The 15,759-nt window shown below is 46.7% G+C and overlaps 1 protein-coding gene across 1 annotated transcript in view; it reads left to right on the plus strand.

Annotated features, from left to right (window-relative positions):
- The first annotated feature begins 269 nt into the window (after nucleotides 1-269).
- The window catches only part of LOC121008623 (probable hydrolase PNKD), a 46,706-nt gene continuing 31,216 nt past the window's right edge, over nucleotides 270-15,759 (plus strand). Inside the window, exon 1 of the mRNA XM_040441283.1 lies at nucleotides 270-461. Within this exon, the coding sequence (XP_040297217.1) occupies nucleotides 316-461 (146 nt within the window). The 5' untranslated portion in view covers nucleotides 270-315. The remainder of the gene's footprint in view (nucleotides 462-15,759) is intronic.

Genomic DNA, 15,759 nt, shown 5'->3' on the forward strand with positions numbered 1-15,759 from the left:
GAGGCCGCCATCATCACACAGTTCATACAGAAGCAGACTTGCTGTAGCAGAAGCGTTCGCTGGGGCGTGGTTATGTAAATCACTTCAGGGGGCGTGCTTCACTAATGTATAAAATAATAATCAATATAAGAATCATCATCGACCCTGAGAATAATAATAATAGCCGCAGTCGCCCATTCACGTGTTTACCACTTTTGTCCTCCAGAGGTCGTTCTCTCTCCAGCCGCCGGGAGCCGCACTCTCTGCCCGGGGGAGGGGCGTGGCTCCGCGAGTCCTGGGAGTGGGCGTGGCGCGGTCACCTGGAGGAGGAGTGTCATGCCGGCGCTGCTGCTGCTCCTGGCCGCGGCCGCCGTCTGCTGCTCCTGCTGCGGGCTCGCGCTGCTGCTCCGCCGGCTCCCGGGCTGCTCCTGCCTCCCGCGGGCACTCATGGCCCGCACCGAGAAGCCGTTCTTCAGGATCGCGTGAGTGCGGGGGGAGGATGGGAGCTGTGGGGTCAAGGTCCGCCCGGCGGGTCACAGATCACTGCATGCTGCTGCTGCTGAATTCTGCTGCGATGTTTTGTTAATTGCCGCAGTTTATTTATTTAAATTTTTTTGTGGGTTAAATTGAAAAATATTGGCGTAATCACCTGATTTATTTATTCCCTTATAATAATTTTTAGGCAAAAAAAAAATGGAACGTTGGACGTGTCATGGCGATACGATAACCTTTATCGCCGCAGTCTTCATTAAAAAATCGCTTTGGATGGCGCTGTGTGAACGCAGTTATATTGCATCACATCGCGTCGGACGGACGGCGTCACGGCGCCAATTGTCCCAGATCAGCGGCAGATTTTAGGGTCTAGTGGTGAATGCGATGGGCAGAGGGGTGCCCCCCCTCCTCCTCCTCCCCCGCCACTTCCTTAGGATCATGCGTGAAATATTGGGTAATTGCTTGTTTTGATGCTTGACTGCTGAGCCGAGGCGCGATGCTCTGCCTGCATGTAAACAGTGCTGAGCTAGGGCGATCAGTATGGTGCGACGCTCTGTCCGATGTAACCGGTAGTAAAGAGCGACGTTCTGCAGAATATAGCCAAGCAACGTATGTCTGATCGTGAGGAGTAACGCTCTGCGGGATGCATGCAGATTGCATTCTGGCAGTACTGGGCTATAGAATGGAGCGATGCTCTGCAGATGGCGTTCAGGTAGTGTTAGGCTGCCGTAGTCCATCAAAGAGCAACGTTCTGCGGCTTATACGTGCACGCCGTGCTGGACACCGACAGCTGATATGGTGTAATGTTCTGCAGAACGCTGATAGGCAGTGATAAGCGGCAGGTTTTACATTGCGATGTTCTGCAGAATACATGTTTTTCATTAGGTGAAATCTGCTGCCTTTGGAAACACTAATAAGAGTGTTGCAATGTTCTGCAGAATGTCAGGAACCAGCCTTATCTCCTGGCAGCTGGTAAGATGCTGCCGTTGCTTTTAATGGCCGTGGTGATGATTAGAGATGAGCGAATTCCGCTTATGAAATTCGTTTGCGATTTGTTTATTGGCAAAACATGAATTGCGTTACCACGGACCATAACGCGATTCTATGACGGAACGCCTTTAGAGGTATTCCGTTATTCATTCAGTCATAATATAAGTCTATGGGCTGCAAAACGAATCCGTCCCGTTATGCAGGAGAGTCATCTCTAAATGAGACGTTCTCGTAGGTGACTGTTGGGATCGCAATGTTCTGCAGAATGAGATGTTCTTCTAGGTGACTGCTAGGATCGCAATGTTCTGCAGATTGTCCAGTATTGAGCCTGACTCATGGGATGACCAGACCTGTAGTCATCAGCAAGACTTGGCTATGTCCGGAGCAGCAGACTGAAGGGTTAATATGAGAAGGGAGCGATGATCTGCCAGACAGAGAGCGCATTGTCATGTCACACCATGATTGTGAAACCACAGCCGTGTGTGAACTGGGGGTGAGAGTCAGAATGGGATATCCACTGATTATACTCCAGAGCTGCACTCACTATTCTGCTGGTGCAGTCACTGTGTACATACATTACATTACATTTCTTATCCTGTACTGATCCTGAGTTACATCCTGTATTATACTCCAGAGCTGCACTCGCTATTCTGCTGGTGCAGTCACTGTGTACATACATTACTTATCCTGTACTGATCCTGAGTTACATCCTGTATTATACTCCAGAGCTGCACTCACTATTCTGCTGGTGCAGTCACTGTGTACATACATTACTTATCCTGTACTGATCCTGAGTTACATCCTGTATTATACTCCAGAGCTGCACTAACTATTCTGCTGGTGCAGTCACTGTGTACATACATCACTTATCCTGTACTGATCCTGAGTTACATCCTGTATTATACTCCAGATCTGCACTCACTATTCTGCTGGTGCAGTCACTGTGTACATACATTACATTACTTACCCTGTACCGATCCTGAGTTACATCCTGTATTATACTCCAGAGCTGCACTCACTATTCTGCTGGTGCAGTCACTGTGTACATACATTACATTACTTATCCTGTACAGATCCTGAGTTACATCCTGCATTATACTCCAGAGCTGCACTCACTATTCTGCTGGTGCAGTCACTGTGTACATACATTACATTACTTACCCTGTACCGATCCTGAGTTACATCCTGTATTATACTCCAGAGCTGCACTCACTATTCTGCTGGTGCAGTCACTGTGTACATACATTACATTACTTACCCTGTACCGATCCTGAGTTACATCCTGTATTATACTCCAGAGCTGCACTCACTATTCTGCTGGTGCAGTCACTGTGTACATACATTACTTATCCTGTACTGATCCTGAGTTACATCCTGTATTATACTCCAGAGCTGCACTCACTATTCAGCTGGTGCAGTCACTGTGTACATTACATTACTTATCCTGTACTGATCCTGAGTTACATCCTGTATTATACTCCAGAGCTGCACTCACTATTCTACTGGTGCAGTCACTGTGTACATACAGCTGTCACGGCACCGGACGGGGTTAAAAGCAGAGTGTGCCTGGCGTTCATGCTGTACCTGCGCTCCCTGGACTTTGTGTGGCTGTCATGGCCCATAACAGGTAGGTACCAGTGTTAGGGACCACTCATGGAGGCGACCTTGACGTGGTGAGTGGCTTATTATGCTTTGGCCAAAATGTACACCAATGCCTCATTCAACATCCAGCATAGAGGCAGGGCAGAGTGCTGGTTGCAGAGTGCTGGTTGCAGAGTGCTGGTTGCAGAGTGCTGGTTGCAGAGTGCTGGTTGCAGAGTGCTGGTTGCATCTGTGTTTTTGCGTTTGTATGTGTATTTCGCCATATGTGCACCTGCATACAGGGTTGTGCTGGCTGAATCCCCCACATCCTGTATTATACCATTGTGCCATTTGGGATTAATAAATGGCCTGGATGGAATCCTGTTTTCCCTGTAGTTCTGGTGTTCATGAACCAGAAGGCTCAGGATGAACAGATAGGAGAGTGGTTTGGTTCTCGGATGTGTTGATACAAACCAACCTGGCAGGATTTTCACTTCCTCTTTGGCTCACACAGGGTTAACCAGCCAAATCAGAGATGAACCTTCCCAGGGCTCGTGAGGCTTCGTTGCTAATGATCTGCCGTGAAATGATGAGAGGTGTTGTCAGCACCCTCTGCAGAGCTATGTTCTCACCTCCCGTGACTCAGCAGTGGTGTGAGAGCCTCAGAACACCCGCCTCCTCTGTGTGGTTTTTGTAGGCCATATCCGAGATAAGGAAATTGGGTGTCGTTTACACTCTGCTTGCTGTCAGTAAATGGGAACTGTAGCTGTCCACATCCATACTGTGCCCTGTTTTCACCCAGCAGGTAGATCCAGTGCCTCAGAGCACACCTCTTAATGCAGCAGGACCGTTTCTCAGAATCTGGATGTGAAGAACAAATCTTCCCATTCACTGACAGCAAGCAGAGATCTTGAGCACATTGGAAGGAAGGCAAAGCTTATAATAAAGTGGCAGACTTTCTAATCGTACTTTGATTAAACTTTATATTGTAGCAAAAGAATACTTGCCCTTCTGTACTGTTTCATTGAACCGCTTGCTGTCGATGAATAGAACCCTTTTCGTTTACACCCAGAAACTGAAAACCTTTTCTACAGAATCCTCTGCATATAAAGGGGTTTTCTGTTCTTATCAATTGCTGGCATATCGCCCAGACATGCCATCACTTTGTCACTGGTGGGGGTCCACACACATCGGTCTGCACAGGAGCTGAAAACACAAAACGGCAGGAGATTTTTAGTTCAATCAGATTGCAGAGTTGCTTCACCTTTCATTATTGAAGCACTGTGGCAATAGAAAAACCTGGTTGCTAAAATAATCACACCCGTTTGTACAGGAAGGTGGAGGGGTAAACCATCGGCTGACAGCTGCATGCCATCAGATTGTAAGCTCCTAGGACCAGTCTTCTCATAGCTCTCTCGTATGTGATGTTGTTTTTTTTTTTTTGCGTTCAAAGTGTCCATTCATAGAATGCACCGTACAAGGTGCGCCAGTGCAAACAGTAAATTATGCCGAGAATAGTGTCAGTGGCGACTGCGGCGGAGAGGGGGGCGCAGGAGGGACTGCGGCGGAGAGGGGGGCGCAGGAGGGACTGCGGCGGAGAGGGGGGCGCAGGTGGGACAGCGGCGGAGGGGGGGCGCAGGTGGGACTGCGGCGGAGAGGGGGGCGCAGGAGGCACTGCGGCAGAGAGGGGGGCGCAGGAGGGACTGCGGCAGAGAGGGGGGCGCAGGAGGGACTGCGGCGGAGAGGGGGGCGCAGGAGGGACTGCGGCGGAGAGGGGGGCGCAGGAGGGACTGCGGCGGAGAGGGGGGCGCAGGAGGGACTGCGGCGGAGAGGGGGGCGCAGGAGGGACTGCGGCGGAGAGGGGGGCGCAGAAGGGACTGCGGCGGAGAGGGGGGCGCAGAAGGGACTGCGGCGGAGAGGGGGGCGCAGAAGGGACTGCGGCGGAGAGGGGGGCGCAGGAGGGACTGTGGTGGACATTCAACAGTACTGGTAAGGCTACTTTCACACTAGCGTTCAGAACGGATGCGTCTGCATTAAAACTTAGAAAATTTTCTAAGTGTGAAAGTTGTCTGAGCGGATCCGTTCAGACTTTACATTGAAAGTCAATGGGGAACGGATCCGCTTGAAGATTGAGCCATATTGTGTCATCTTCAAGCGGATCCGTCCCCATTGACTTACATTGTAAGTCTGGACGGATCCGCTCGCCTCCGCACGGCCAGGCGGACACCCGAACGCTGCAAGCAGCGTTCAGGTGTCCGCTCACTGAGCGGAGCGGAGGCTGAACGCTGGCAGGCGGATGCATTCTCAGTGGATCCGCCTCCACTGAGAATGCATTGGGGCCAGACGGATGCGTTCGGGGCCGCTCGTGAGCCCCTTCAAACGGTGCGCTCGAGCGGACACCCGAACGCTAGTGTGAAAGTAGCCTAACACTCAGAAGTATCTTTACTACAAGCTGCTGCCAATTTATTTGTAGCAGGAATAATAGAGGAATGCCACAACATAGAGTCATAAGAATAGACACTGCAGAATTATTATTACATGGGGACATTTCAGGAGAGGAGAGAGGTCCTCTTTAAATAATAAGTTGTCAGATTTGTGAACTAATACTTTCTTGGTATCTGAGCTCCCACAATGCAATGGTTTTAGCTTTAGACTAGGGCTGCAGTAAACGATTATTTTAGTAATCGAGTATTCTATCGATAATTTTTTACGAATAATCGAGTAATCTAATAAGAAAAAAATGCATTAATAGACTGTTTTCCTTTACAAAAACTCATTAGACCCCCTGCCATCAGTCCCCACCACCCTTCATTCCCCACTGTGCGATCAGCCCAAGTGCATCAGTTCCCCCCATTGTGCCATCATCTGACCCCCCTATTGTGCCAAAGTCTCTGCTGCCCTGCTCCTCCTGACACCCAGATTGCACAGCGTCATTGGTTGTTATGACGCTGTGCACTCCGGGCGCCCGGCCTTAGTCGCGCCCCCACCCCCTCTGTTTCACCAACTTACCTTTCCAGCAGGGGCGCCGCCGACACTCCATCGTCTTCGTCGCCCCCCATTGTGCCATCATCTCCCCCCCATTGTGCCATCGTCTCCCCGCCCCCCATTGGGCCATCGTCTCCCCGCCCCCCATTGGGCCGTCGTCTCCCCCCCCTTCCCATTGGGCCGTCGTCTCCCCCCCCTTCCCATTGGGCCGTCGTCTCCCCCCCCTTCCCATTGGGCCGTCGTCTCCCCCCCCTTCCCATTGGGCCGTCGTCTCCCCCCCCCCTTCCCATTGGGCCGTCGTCTCCCCCCCCCTTCCCATTGGGCCGTCGTCTCCCCCCCCTTCCCATTGGGCCGTCGTCTCCCCCCCCCTTCCCATTGGGCCGTCGTCCCCCCCCCCCCTTCCCATTGGGCCGTCGTCTCCCCCCCCCTTCCCATTGGGCCGTCGTCTCCCCCCCCCCTTCCCATTGGGCCGTCGTCTCCCCCCCCTTCCCATTGGGCCGTCGTCTCCCCCCCCTTCCCATTGGGCCATAGTCTCCCCCCCCCTTCCCATTGGGCCATAGTCTCTGCTGCCCTGCTCCTCCTGACACCTGGATTGCACAGGACATTGGTTGTTATGACGCTGTGCACTCCGGGCGCCCGGCCTTAGTCGCGCCCCCACCCCCTCGATTTCACCAACTCACCTCTCCAGCAGGGGCGCCGCCGACACTCCATCCTGTGCCTGACATCACGCAGCGCGCCAGGTCACGTGTGGACGTGCTGTGGCGTGTCCGGAGGCCCCCTGCTGGAAAGGTGAGTATTCCAAGCGCAGCGGGAGACCACAGAGCGGGAGTAATAGCAAGCGCTTCACTCCCGCTCCGTGGTCACATGACAAACGAATCTTCGATGCAAAAAATTAGCATCGAGGATTTTTTTGTCTCGAATTACTCGATTTAATCGGATGATCGTTTCAGCCCTACTTTAGACCTGAATAGAGAAGAAAACCTCAAGCGCAGCTCTGTGATGGCGGTAGATTGCAGCGGGATGTCACGTGTTTCTATTGCTCATCGTAACCTAAGTCAGTCATGTAAAACCATCATGGAGCCTGTATAGAGTTAATCATCGGTGCATATACATTTCAGCAAAGAATTTCTACCCTACTGTTTCAATTCCTCACAAATTTCATGTTTTCTGCTTGTTGTCAGTGAATGGGAACACAGTATTGTTTACATCGCACAGCTGCAGTGTGTTACAGTGTGTTAGTAAATAGGCCTCTGTGGATTAAACCCAACAGCGGCACAATTCTCCAGCGTTTACCTGCGCTGATACATTGTAGCGAGATCAGAGGGGCTCCTGATCTCCGGGTATAAATAAGAATGTTTTTTATCACTGACAACAAGCAGGGAACTTGAAAAAAGTGAGTAATTCAAAGCCTGTTAGAAAGTTGCAGAGCGTTCCCGTCTGTCGGGATTAAGCTGTATTTACATGACACTGGAAAACCCCTTAAAGGAACAGATTTTCTTCTTGTTTCAATCGCTCACCGTTCTTAACTTTTTTTTTTTTACTTCCTTAAAAGCTAAAACTGTCAGTCATAGAGCTCATGATGGGAGCGAAGTCAACATTTTGTGACATAACAGCAGGTTTTATTTTTTTTCCATTTTTTTTTACCAGTTCAGAACTTGCAGAGTTTATTTTGCCAGAAAAGCTACAATGTTTCATTTATGAAAATTCACTTTGTTGCCCATAGCAACCAGTCTGATCTGCCTGTACAAGGCATGAAAGGCATGCTGTGATTGGCTGCAACGAGGCCACCATTGGGCGGGTCTCGGATGCCTTATTTCTGGGTTTTTTGGTGTGGATTTTGTTTATCGTACGGCCACGAGGGCGGGTTTATCTTTTTCTTTTTTTTTTTTCACAGAGTTAGGCTTATTGCACACGACCGTATGGCTTTTTCAGTGTTTTGCGGTCCGTTTTTCACGGATCCGTTGTTCCGTTTTTTGTTTCCGTTGTGTTTCCGTTTCTGTTCCGTTTTTCCGTTCCGTTTTTTCCGTATGGCATATACAGTATACAGTAATTACATAGATAAAATTGGGCTGGGCATAACATTTTCAATAGATGGTTCAGCAAAAAACGGAACGGAAACGGAAGACATACGGATGCATTTCCGTATGTGTTCCTTTTTTTTGCGGACCCATTGACTTGAATGGAGCCACGGACCGTGATTTGCGGGCAATAATAGGACATGTTCTATGTTAAAACGGAACGGAAAAACGGAAACGGAATGCATACGGAGTACATCCCGTTTTTTTGCGGAACCATTGAAATGAATGGTTCCGTATACGGAACGCAAAAAACGGCCAGTAAACGGGGAAAAAAAAACGGCCGTGTGCAGGAGGCCTTAGAATAGTGGAATAGTGTCAGAATCCTCATGCGTGAATTTTGGTGCAGATTTGTCTAGGGTTGTCACGATGCCAAAATTTTGATTAGATTTCGATACCATAATAAAGTATTGCGATACTCGATACCATTCGATACCACACGAAAATAATTAAGCACCACTAATGGATGAGGAGGGGGGACCCCGGGGCCACTGCCACCAATGACTATAAGGGCTTGTTCACACTAACGCGTATTGCGGACTGCATTTGCCGTTCCGTGGCCATTCTGCATCACGGATGCGGACCAATTCATTTCAATGGGTCCGCAAATCCCGAGATGTGGAACGGAACACTACGGAGTGCTTCCTGGGGTTCTGTTCCGTGCTTCCGCACCGCAAAAAGATAGAGCAAGATCTATCTTTTTGCGGAATGGAAGGATCGCGGACCCATTAAAATGAATGAGTCTGCGATTCCCATGCGCCTGCCCCATGGACGGTGCCCGTCTATTGCACGGCCTGAACGAGCCCTAAAACTGTGGATGGGGGGCAATTAATATAAGGGCTCATGCACAAAAAAACGTATTTTCTTTCCGTGTCCCTTCTGTTATTTTTTTTTGCCGACCGTATGCGGAACCATTAACATCAACGGGCTCGCAAAAAAAATGGAAGTTACTCCATGTGCATTCCGTTTCCTTATGTACGTATTTCCGTAGAACTTGTCCTATTATCCGCATTACGGACAAGACAAGTATAGCACTGTTCTATGAAGGGCCAGCTGTTCCATTCCGCAAATTACAGAATGCACACGGACGTCATCGGTATTTTTTGCAGACTGCAAAATACATACGGTCGTGTGCATGAGCCCGAATACTGAGAAGAGGGGGGAGTAGGAGGGGAGGGGTGCTGCACCTGAAGGGTTAATTGCCACGGTTCGCAGCACGCAGTCATAGAGGCCGGGTATTGTTATGGCCGACACCCGCAGCCTACGTTTGTATTCAGGCATAAATTATATTAATTGGTGGCGCAGTGGCCACGGTTCCTCCCCTCCTCCTCTCTGTTCTCACCGGGGGCAGTGGTCAGGGACTCCCTCCTTCTCCACTGGGACGGTTCAGGATAACATGGTGCGCGCAATAGCGCAGCCTAGTATCGTAAAATGGCAGTTCCCAGTATCAAATCGATCTGGGTACAAAAGTATCAATAGTTCAATACCCGATGCAACCCTAGATTTGTCAGGGATTTCCCCCTAACTATTGCAAAACGAGTGAAATACATGATAGATTTCTGCAAAAATGCGCCCCGCAGGTCGGTTTCCGCTGTGGATTTTTTCCTCGTCTCATCCACTTGTACGGATCGGTAGCCGCTTTACCGAGCGTCGGTACCGCAGTGGGAGTAGTTGCCAGCAGTTTACAGGAGGGAGCGGGGTTTGTGCAGATTAACCAAAAAGTCGGTGTTTTGTGGGAGTTTCCCAGGTGTTTCGGTGGTGGTCCCGGGGCAGGACTTAAAGGTTTCGAGCTGTTTTGCAACCATGCAGGTGGTGACATCATGCCCGCGGTGGAGAATGCTCTGAGCATGCATATTATGGCTGCAAGACCCGGCAGGCTCCTCGTCTTAGATCTTTTTGACGCATTATACCCGTGTTCTGATAATCCGGCATGTGAAGAGCAGCGGAGGTGCTGGTTTATTGGACATTTATGCTCCTCTGTACGGCATGTACTTCCCTTGCGCTGGAGATGCACACTGCTTTCCACGACGTTTTTATTACAGCTTAGAATAGCAGGATTTCTGGACCCTCGGTTGCTGAATTAATGGACTTTTCCTGTGTAAAGTGCTGGTTTTCTTGTGTATTAATGCTATTGGTAGTCGTCTATATGGGGGGGGGGGGGATAGCGGGGTGAATTTTTGGTACTTGTTGAAAACTTCTGGAAATCATTATGAAACCGCAGAATGGGATTTCCTCTGATTGCCGTCGTCGCTCATCTTCTGTGATGGGGGATGAAGCCGCAGTCTCGGAAGGTCACGGTGGGGGGGGGGGCAGCGGGGGGGGGGGGGGGGGGGCAGTGAGCGGACATCTTCATGCGTTGTCCGTTTCCTAGTCGTTCTGTGGCATGGGCATATGTACCCGGCTGCTGCCTCTGTGATTGCGCAGCTACTTGGATCAGCAGCCATAACTTATAGTACCTAAAGTAAAAAAAAAAAGCGCGCATCTGCTCTGGTCCAGTGGCGCGGGTCCGACGACTTCTTGTCCCCGATGTGTAAGCTTCTAGACAGGTACAAGTGCACACTGCAGACAATCCCTGGTGGTGACGTGTGGGGGAGGGGGGTTATAACTGACCATGATATTTCCTGATGAGCAGGAGTGATGTAAGGTGGTAGTTTGGTGAGAAGTCCGAGTGACGACGAAACACATAACACTTGGTGGTGACTGAACGTCGATCTCCAGATTCCTGTGTGACTGGACCTGTCATTAACATGAGTGGGAATGCTCTGCCTGATGCCCTGTTATTAAGTATCCAGTGACCATTAGTATCTACAGGAAGTGTTCAGTGACTTTGTAACTACTTGACTGTCACTTACAGATGGAGGAACATAGGGCCAGATGTATCATTACTCTGACAGCTCACTCCACTTTCACATATGGCTAAAGTCAGTTTTAGCCAAGTCAGATTTATGATCGGCCCTTTAAGACTATAATAAATGTGGTTTGACGGTAGCAGTTTATCCGTCAGTAAGCAGCTTTACAAAAGTCGCACATCTTAATGAAAAAGTCGCACGTTTTCATGAAAAAGTCGCATGTTCTATTAAAAAGTCTCATAAGATAAGCATGGTCCTCGCTGGAGTGAAATTGGGACTTTTTTGCGACTTTTTTGCGACTTTTTTAAAAAGTCGCTATAGTAAATTTGACTTGCCAATCATTTGCATAAGCCAAAACGCCCATTTTCTCAAAACTGGAGTGCTTAGCGCTTGCCTTCAAAAAGTCGCAAAAAAGTCGCAAAATCTTGATTTGCGCATTTTTTTGCGACTTTTTGACTCCACAAAAGTGACTTAGCCTAATGATATATCTGGCCCATAGAGTTCACATACAAGAAGACTGAAGGGCAGCTTCACTGGATATCATGTGCAAGAATATACCATAATACTACAATATATGTACAAGAATATAACTACTATAATACTGCTCCTGTGTACAAGAATATAACTACTATAATACTGCTCCTGTGTACAGGAATATAACTACTATAATACTGCTCCTATGTACAAGAATATAACTACTATAATACTGCCTCCTATGTACAAGAATATAACTACTATAATACTGCCTCCTATATACAAGAATATAACTACTATAATACTGCTTCCTATGTACAAGAATATAGCTACTATAATACTGCTCCTATGTACAAGAATATAACTACTATAATACTGCTCCTATGTACACAAATATAACTACTATAATACTGGTCCTATGTACAAGAATATAACTACTATAATACTGCCTCCTATGTACAAGAATATAACTACTATAATACTGCCTCCTATGTACAAGAATATAACTACTATAATACTGCCTCCTATGTACAAGAATATAACTACTATAATACTGCTCCTATGTACAAGAATATAACTACTATAATACTGCTCCTATGTACAAGAATATAACTACTATAATACTGCTTCTATGTACAAGAATATAACTACTATAATACTGCTCCTATGTACAAGAATATAACTACTATAATACTGCCTCCTATGTACAAGAATATAACTACTATAATACTACCTCCTATGTACAAGAATATAACTACTATAATACTGCTCCTATGTACAAGAATATAACTACTATAATACTGCTCCTATGTAAAAGAATATAACTACTATAATACTGCTCCTATGTACAAGAATATAACTACTATAATACTGCCTCCTATGTACAAGAATATAACTACTATAATACTGCTTCTATGTACAAGAATATAACTACTATAATACTGCCTCCTATGTACAAGAATATAACTACTATAATACCGCTCCTATGTACAAGAATATAACTACTATAATACTGCCTCCTATGTACAAGAATATAACTACTATAATACTGCTCCTATGTACAAGAATATAACTACTATAATACTGCTCCTATGTACAAGAATATAACTACTATAATACTGCCTCCTATGTACAGGAATATAACTACTATAATACTGCTTCTATGTACAAGAATATAACTACTATAATACTGCTCCTATGTAAAAGAATATAACTACTATAATACTGCTCCTATGTACAGGAATATAACTACTATAATACTGCTTCTATGTACAAGAATATAACTACTATAATACTGCTCCTATGTACAAGAATAGAACTATTATAATACTGCCCCCTATGGTTAGTGTATGGACCTACATGAAGAACAGTATTTCCATATCTTTGGTTGCCCTTTTCATCTGTATAATAATCCATTGAGTAGCAGTTGATGGTTCTGCAGAGCTTCGCTGTGTGCTGTAGATGTAGCACATGATGGGATTGTGTAACATGCTCTCCTCAGTTACCGCACAGTGTCTGTACAGTGTTTTGCGGTTGATATCAGAGAGAACAGAGCGAGACTTGTGTATTGGGGTTTTGGCCGCACAGTTGTTTGATATCTGACATGAAAGCGATGTTTTCAGTACTGGCTGATTCTTTATCAGGGAGGGAGGAGGCACCGAGGTCAAGTACAGACGGACCCCGCTGTGTGGCCGGGAACAATTTCAGGATATGGCTGCTTAAAGAGTTCCTGTATTCTCGATAAGAACACAACAGGTGGATTGTAGTTAAGTTTTACGTGATCTGAACAAAGCATCTGAGCATAAATAAAAGACCAAAGACTGTTTGTTTGAAAGATTCCTTTTCATCATCGCAGTCGCCAATGGGTGGGTTTTATATGACATTTTGCGTCTATCAACCCAATGCTCACTAGTAAGTGTCATTATAGGTCATTTGTGGGTTAATTACCTGCTTCATGTATCTGATCTTTTGTAAAAAGTAGAATATATTTGTACATACATTACTTATCCTGTACTGATCCTGAGTTACATCCTGTATTATACTCTAGAGCTGTACTCACTATTCTGCTGGTGGAGTCACTGTATACATACATTACATTACTTATCCTGTACTGATCCTGAGTTACATCCTGTATTATACTCCAGAGCTGCACTCACTATTCTGCTGGTGCAGTCACTGTACATACATTACTTTTCCTGTACTGATCCTGAGTTACATCCTGTATTATACGCCAGAGCTGCACTCACTATTCTGCTGGTGCAGTCACTGTGTACATACATTACTTATCCTGTACTGATCATGAGTTACATCCTGTATTATACTCCAGAGCTGCACTCACTATTCTGCTGGTGCAGTCACTGTGTACATACATTACTTATCCTGTACTAATCCTGAGTTACATCCTGTATTATACTCTAGAGCTGTACTCACTATTCTGCTGGTGGAGTCACTGTATACATACATTACATTACTTATCCTGTACTGATCCTGAGTTACATCCTGTATTATACTCCAGAGCTGCACTCACTATTCTGCTGGTGGAGTCACTGTGTACATACATGACATTACTTATCCTGTACTGATCCTGAGTTACATCCTGTATTATACTCCAGAGCTGTACTCACTATTCTGCTGGTGGAGTCACTGTATTCATACATTACATTACTTATCCTGTACTGATCCTGAGTTACATCCTGTATTATACTCCAGAGCTGCACTCACTATTCTGCTGGTGCAGTCACTGTGTACATACATTACATTACATTACTTATCCTGTACTGATCCTGAGTTACATCTTGTATTATACTCCAGAGCTGCACTCACTATTCTGCTGGTGCAGTCACTGTGTACATACATTACATTACTTATCCTGTACTGATCCTGAGTTACATCCTGTATTATACTCCAGAGCTGCACTCACTATTCTGCTGGTGCAGTCACTGTGTACATACATTACATTACTTATCCTGTACCGATCCTGAGTTACATCCTGTATTATACTCCAGAGCTGCACTCACTATTCTGCTGGTGCAGTCACTGTACATACATTACTTTTCCTGTACTGATCCTGAGTTACATCCTGTATTATACGCCAGAGCTGCACTCACTATTCTGCTGGTGCAGTCACTGTGTACATACATTACTTATCCTGTACTGATCATGAGTTACATCCTGTATTATACTCCAGAGCTGCACTCACTATTCTGCTGGTGCAGTCACTGTGTACATACATTACTTATCCTGTACTGATCCTGAGTTACATCCTGTATTATACTCCAGAGCTGCACTCACTATTCTGCTGGTGCAGTCACTGTGTACATACATTACTTATCCTGTACTGATCCTGAGTTACATCCTGTATTATACTCCAGAGCTGCACTCACTATTCTGCTGGTGCAGTCACTGTGTACATACATTACTTATCCTGTACTGATCCTGAGTTACATCCTGCATTATACTCCAGAGCTGCACTCACTATTCTGCTGGTGCAGTCACTGTGTACATACATTACATTACTTATCCTGTACCGATCCTGAGTTACATCCTGTATTATACTCCAGAGCTGCACTCACTATTCTGCTGGCGCAGTCACTGTGTACATACATTACTTATCCTGTACTGATCCTGAGTTACATCCTGTATTATACTCCAGAGCTGCACTCACTATTCTGCTGGTGCAGTCACTGTCTACATACATTACATTACTTATCCTGTACCTATCCTGAGTTACATCCTGTATTATCCTCCAGAGCTGCACTCACTATTCTGCTGGTGGAGTCACTGTGTGCATACATTATATTACTTATCCTGTACTGATCCTGAGTTACATCCTGTATTATACTCCAGAGCTGCACTCACTATTCTGCTGGTGCAGTCACTGTGTACATACATTACTTATCCTGTACTGATCCTGAGTTACATCCTGCATTATACTCCAGAGCTGCAGTCAGTAGTTACAGTCGGTCCATTGGACTCCAGTTTGCTTACAGTGAAGCCTTTGGTCAAATGCATCGACCTTGTTTTGTATTCCTATCTTCAGAGCTGCGCCTCCCCTTCCCTGATCATTAAATGTAGCAGCGGAGGTTTAGGGGCCGGATGAGGCAGCAGATTGATCTGTCATCGGTCTGATCAGGGGGTTGGCTGTGCCAAGTGAGATTTAATTACAGGCTGGCGCTCGCTGCGCTGTGAGCACAGAACGTACGCGCCTGTGAGGCTGATTGTACAGCGATGCCAGTGTTTCCTCTCCACGTTACAGGAGTCAAACCCTGGTGCCCAGAGCCCGTACTGAGTCTGGACTGTGCGGCCTCTGCCTTTCAGGGGTCTGGTAAAGCTGG

This window comes from Bufo bufo, chromosome 7 (genome assembly GCF_905171765.1).
Source record: "Bufo bufo chromosome 7, aBufBuf1.1, whole genome shotgun sequence".
In the NCBI taxonomy this organism is placed as follows: domain Eukaryota; kingdom Metazoa; phylum Chordata; class Amphibia; order Anura; family Bufonidae; genus Bufo; species Bufo bufo.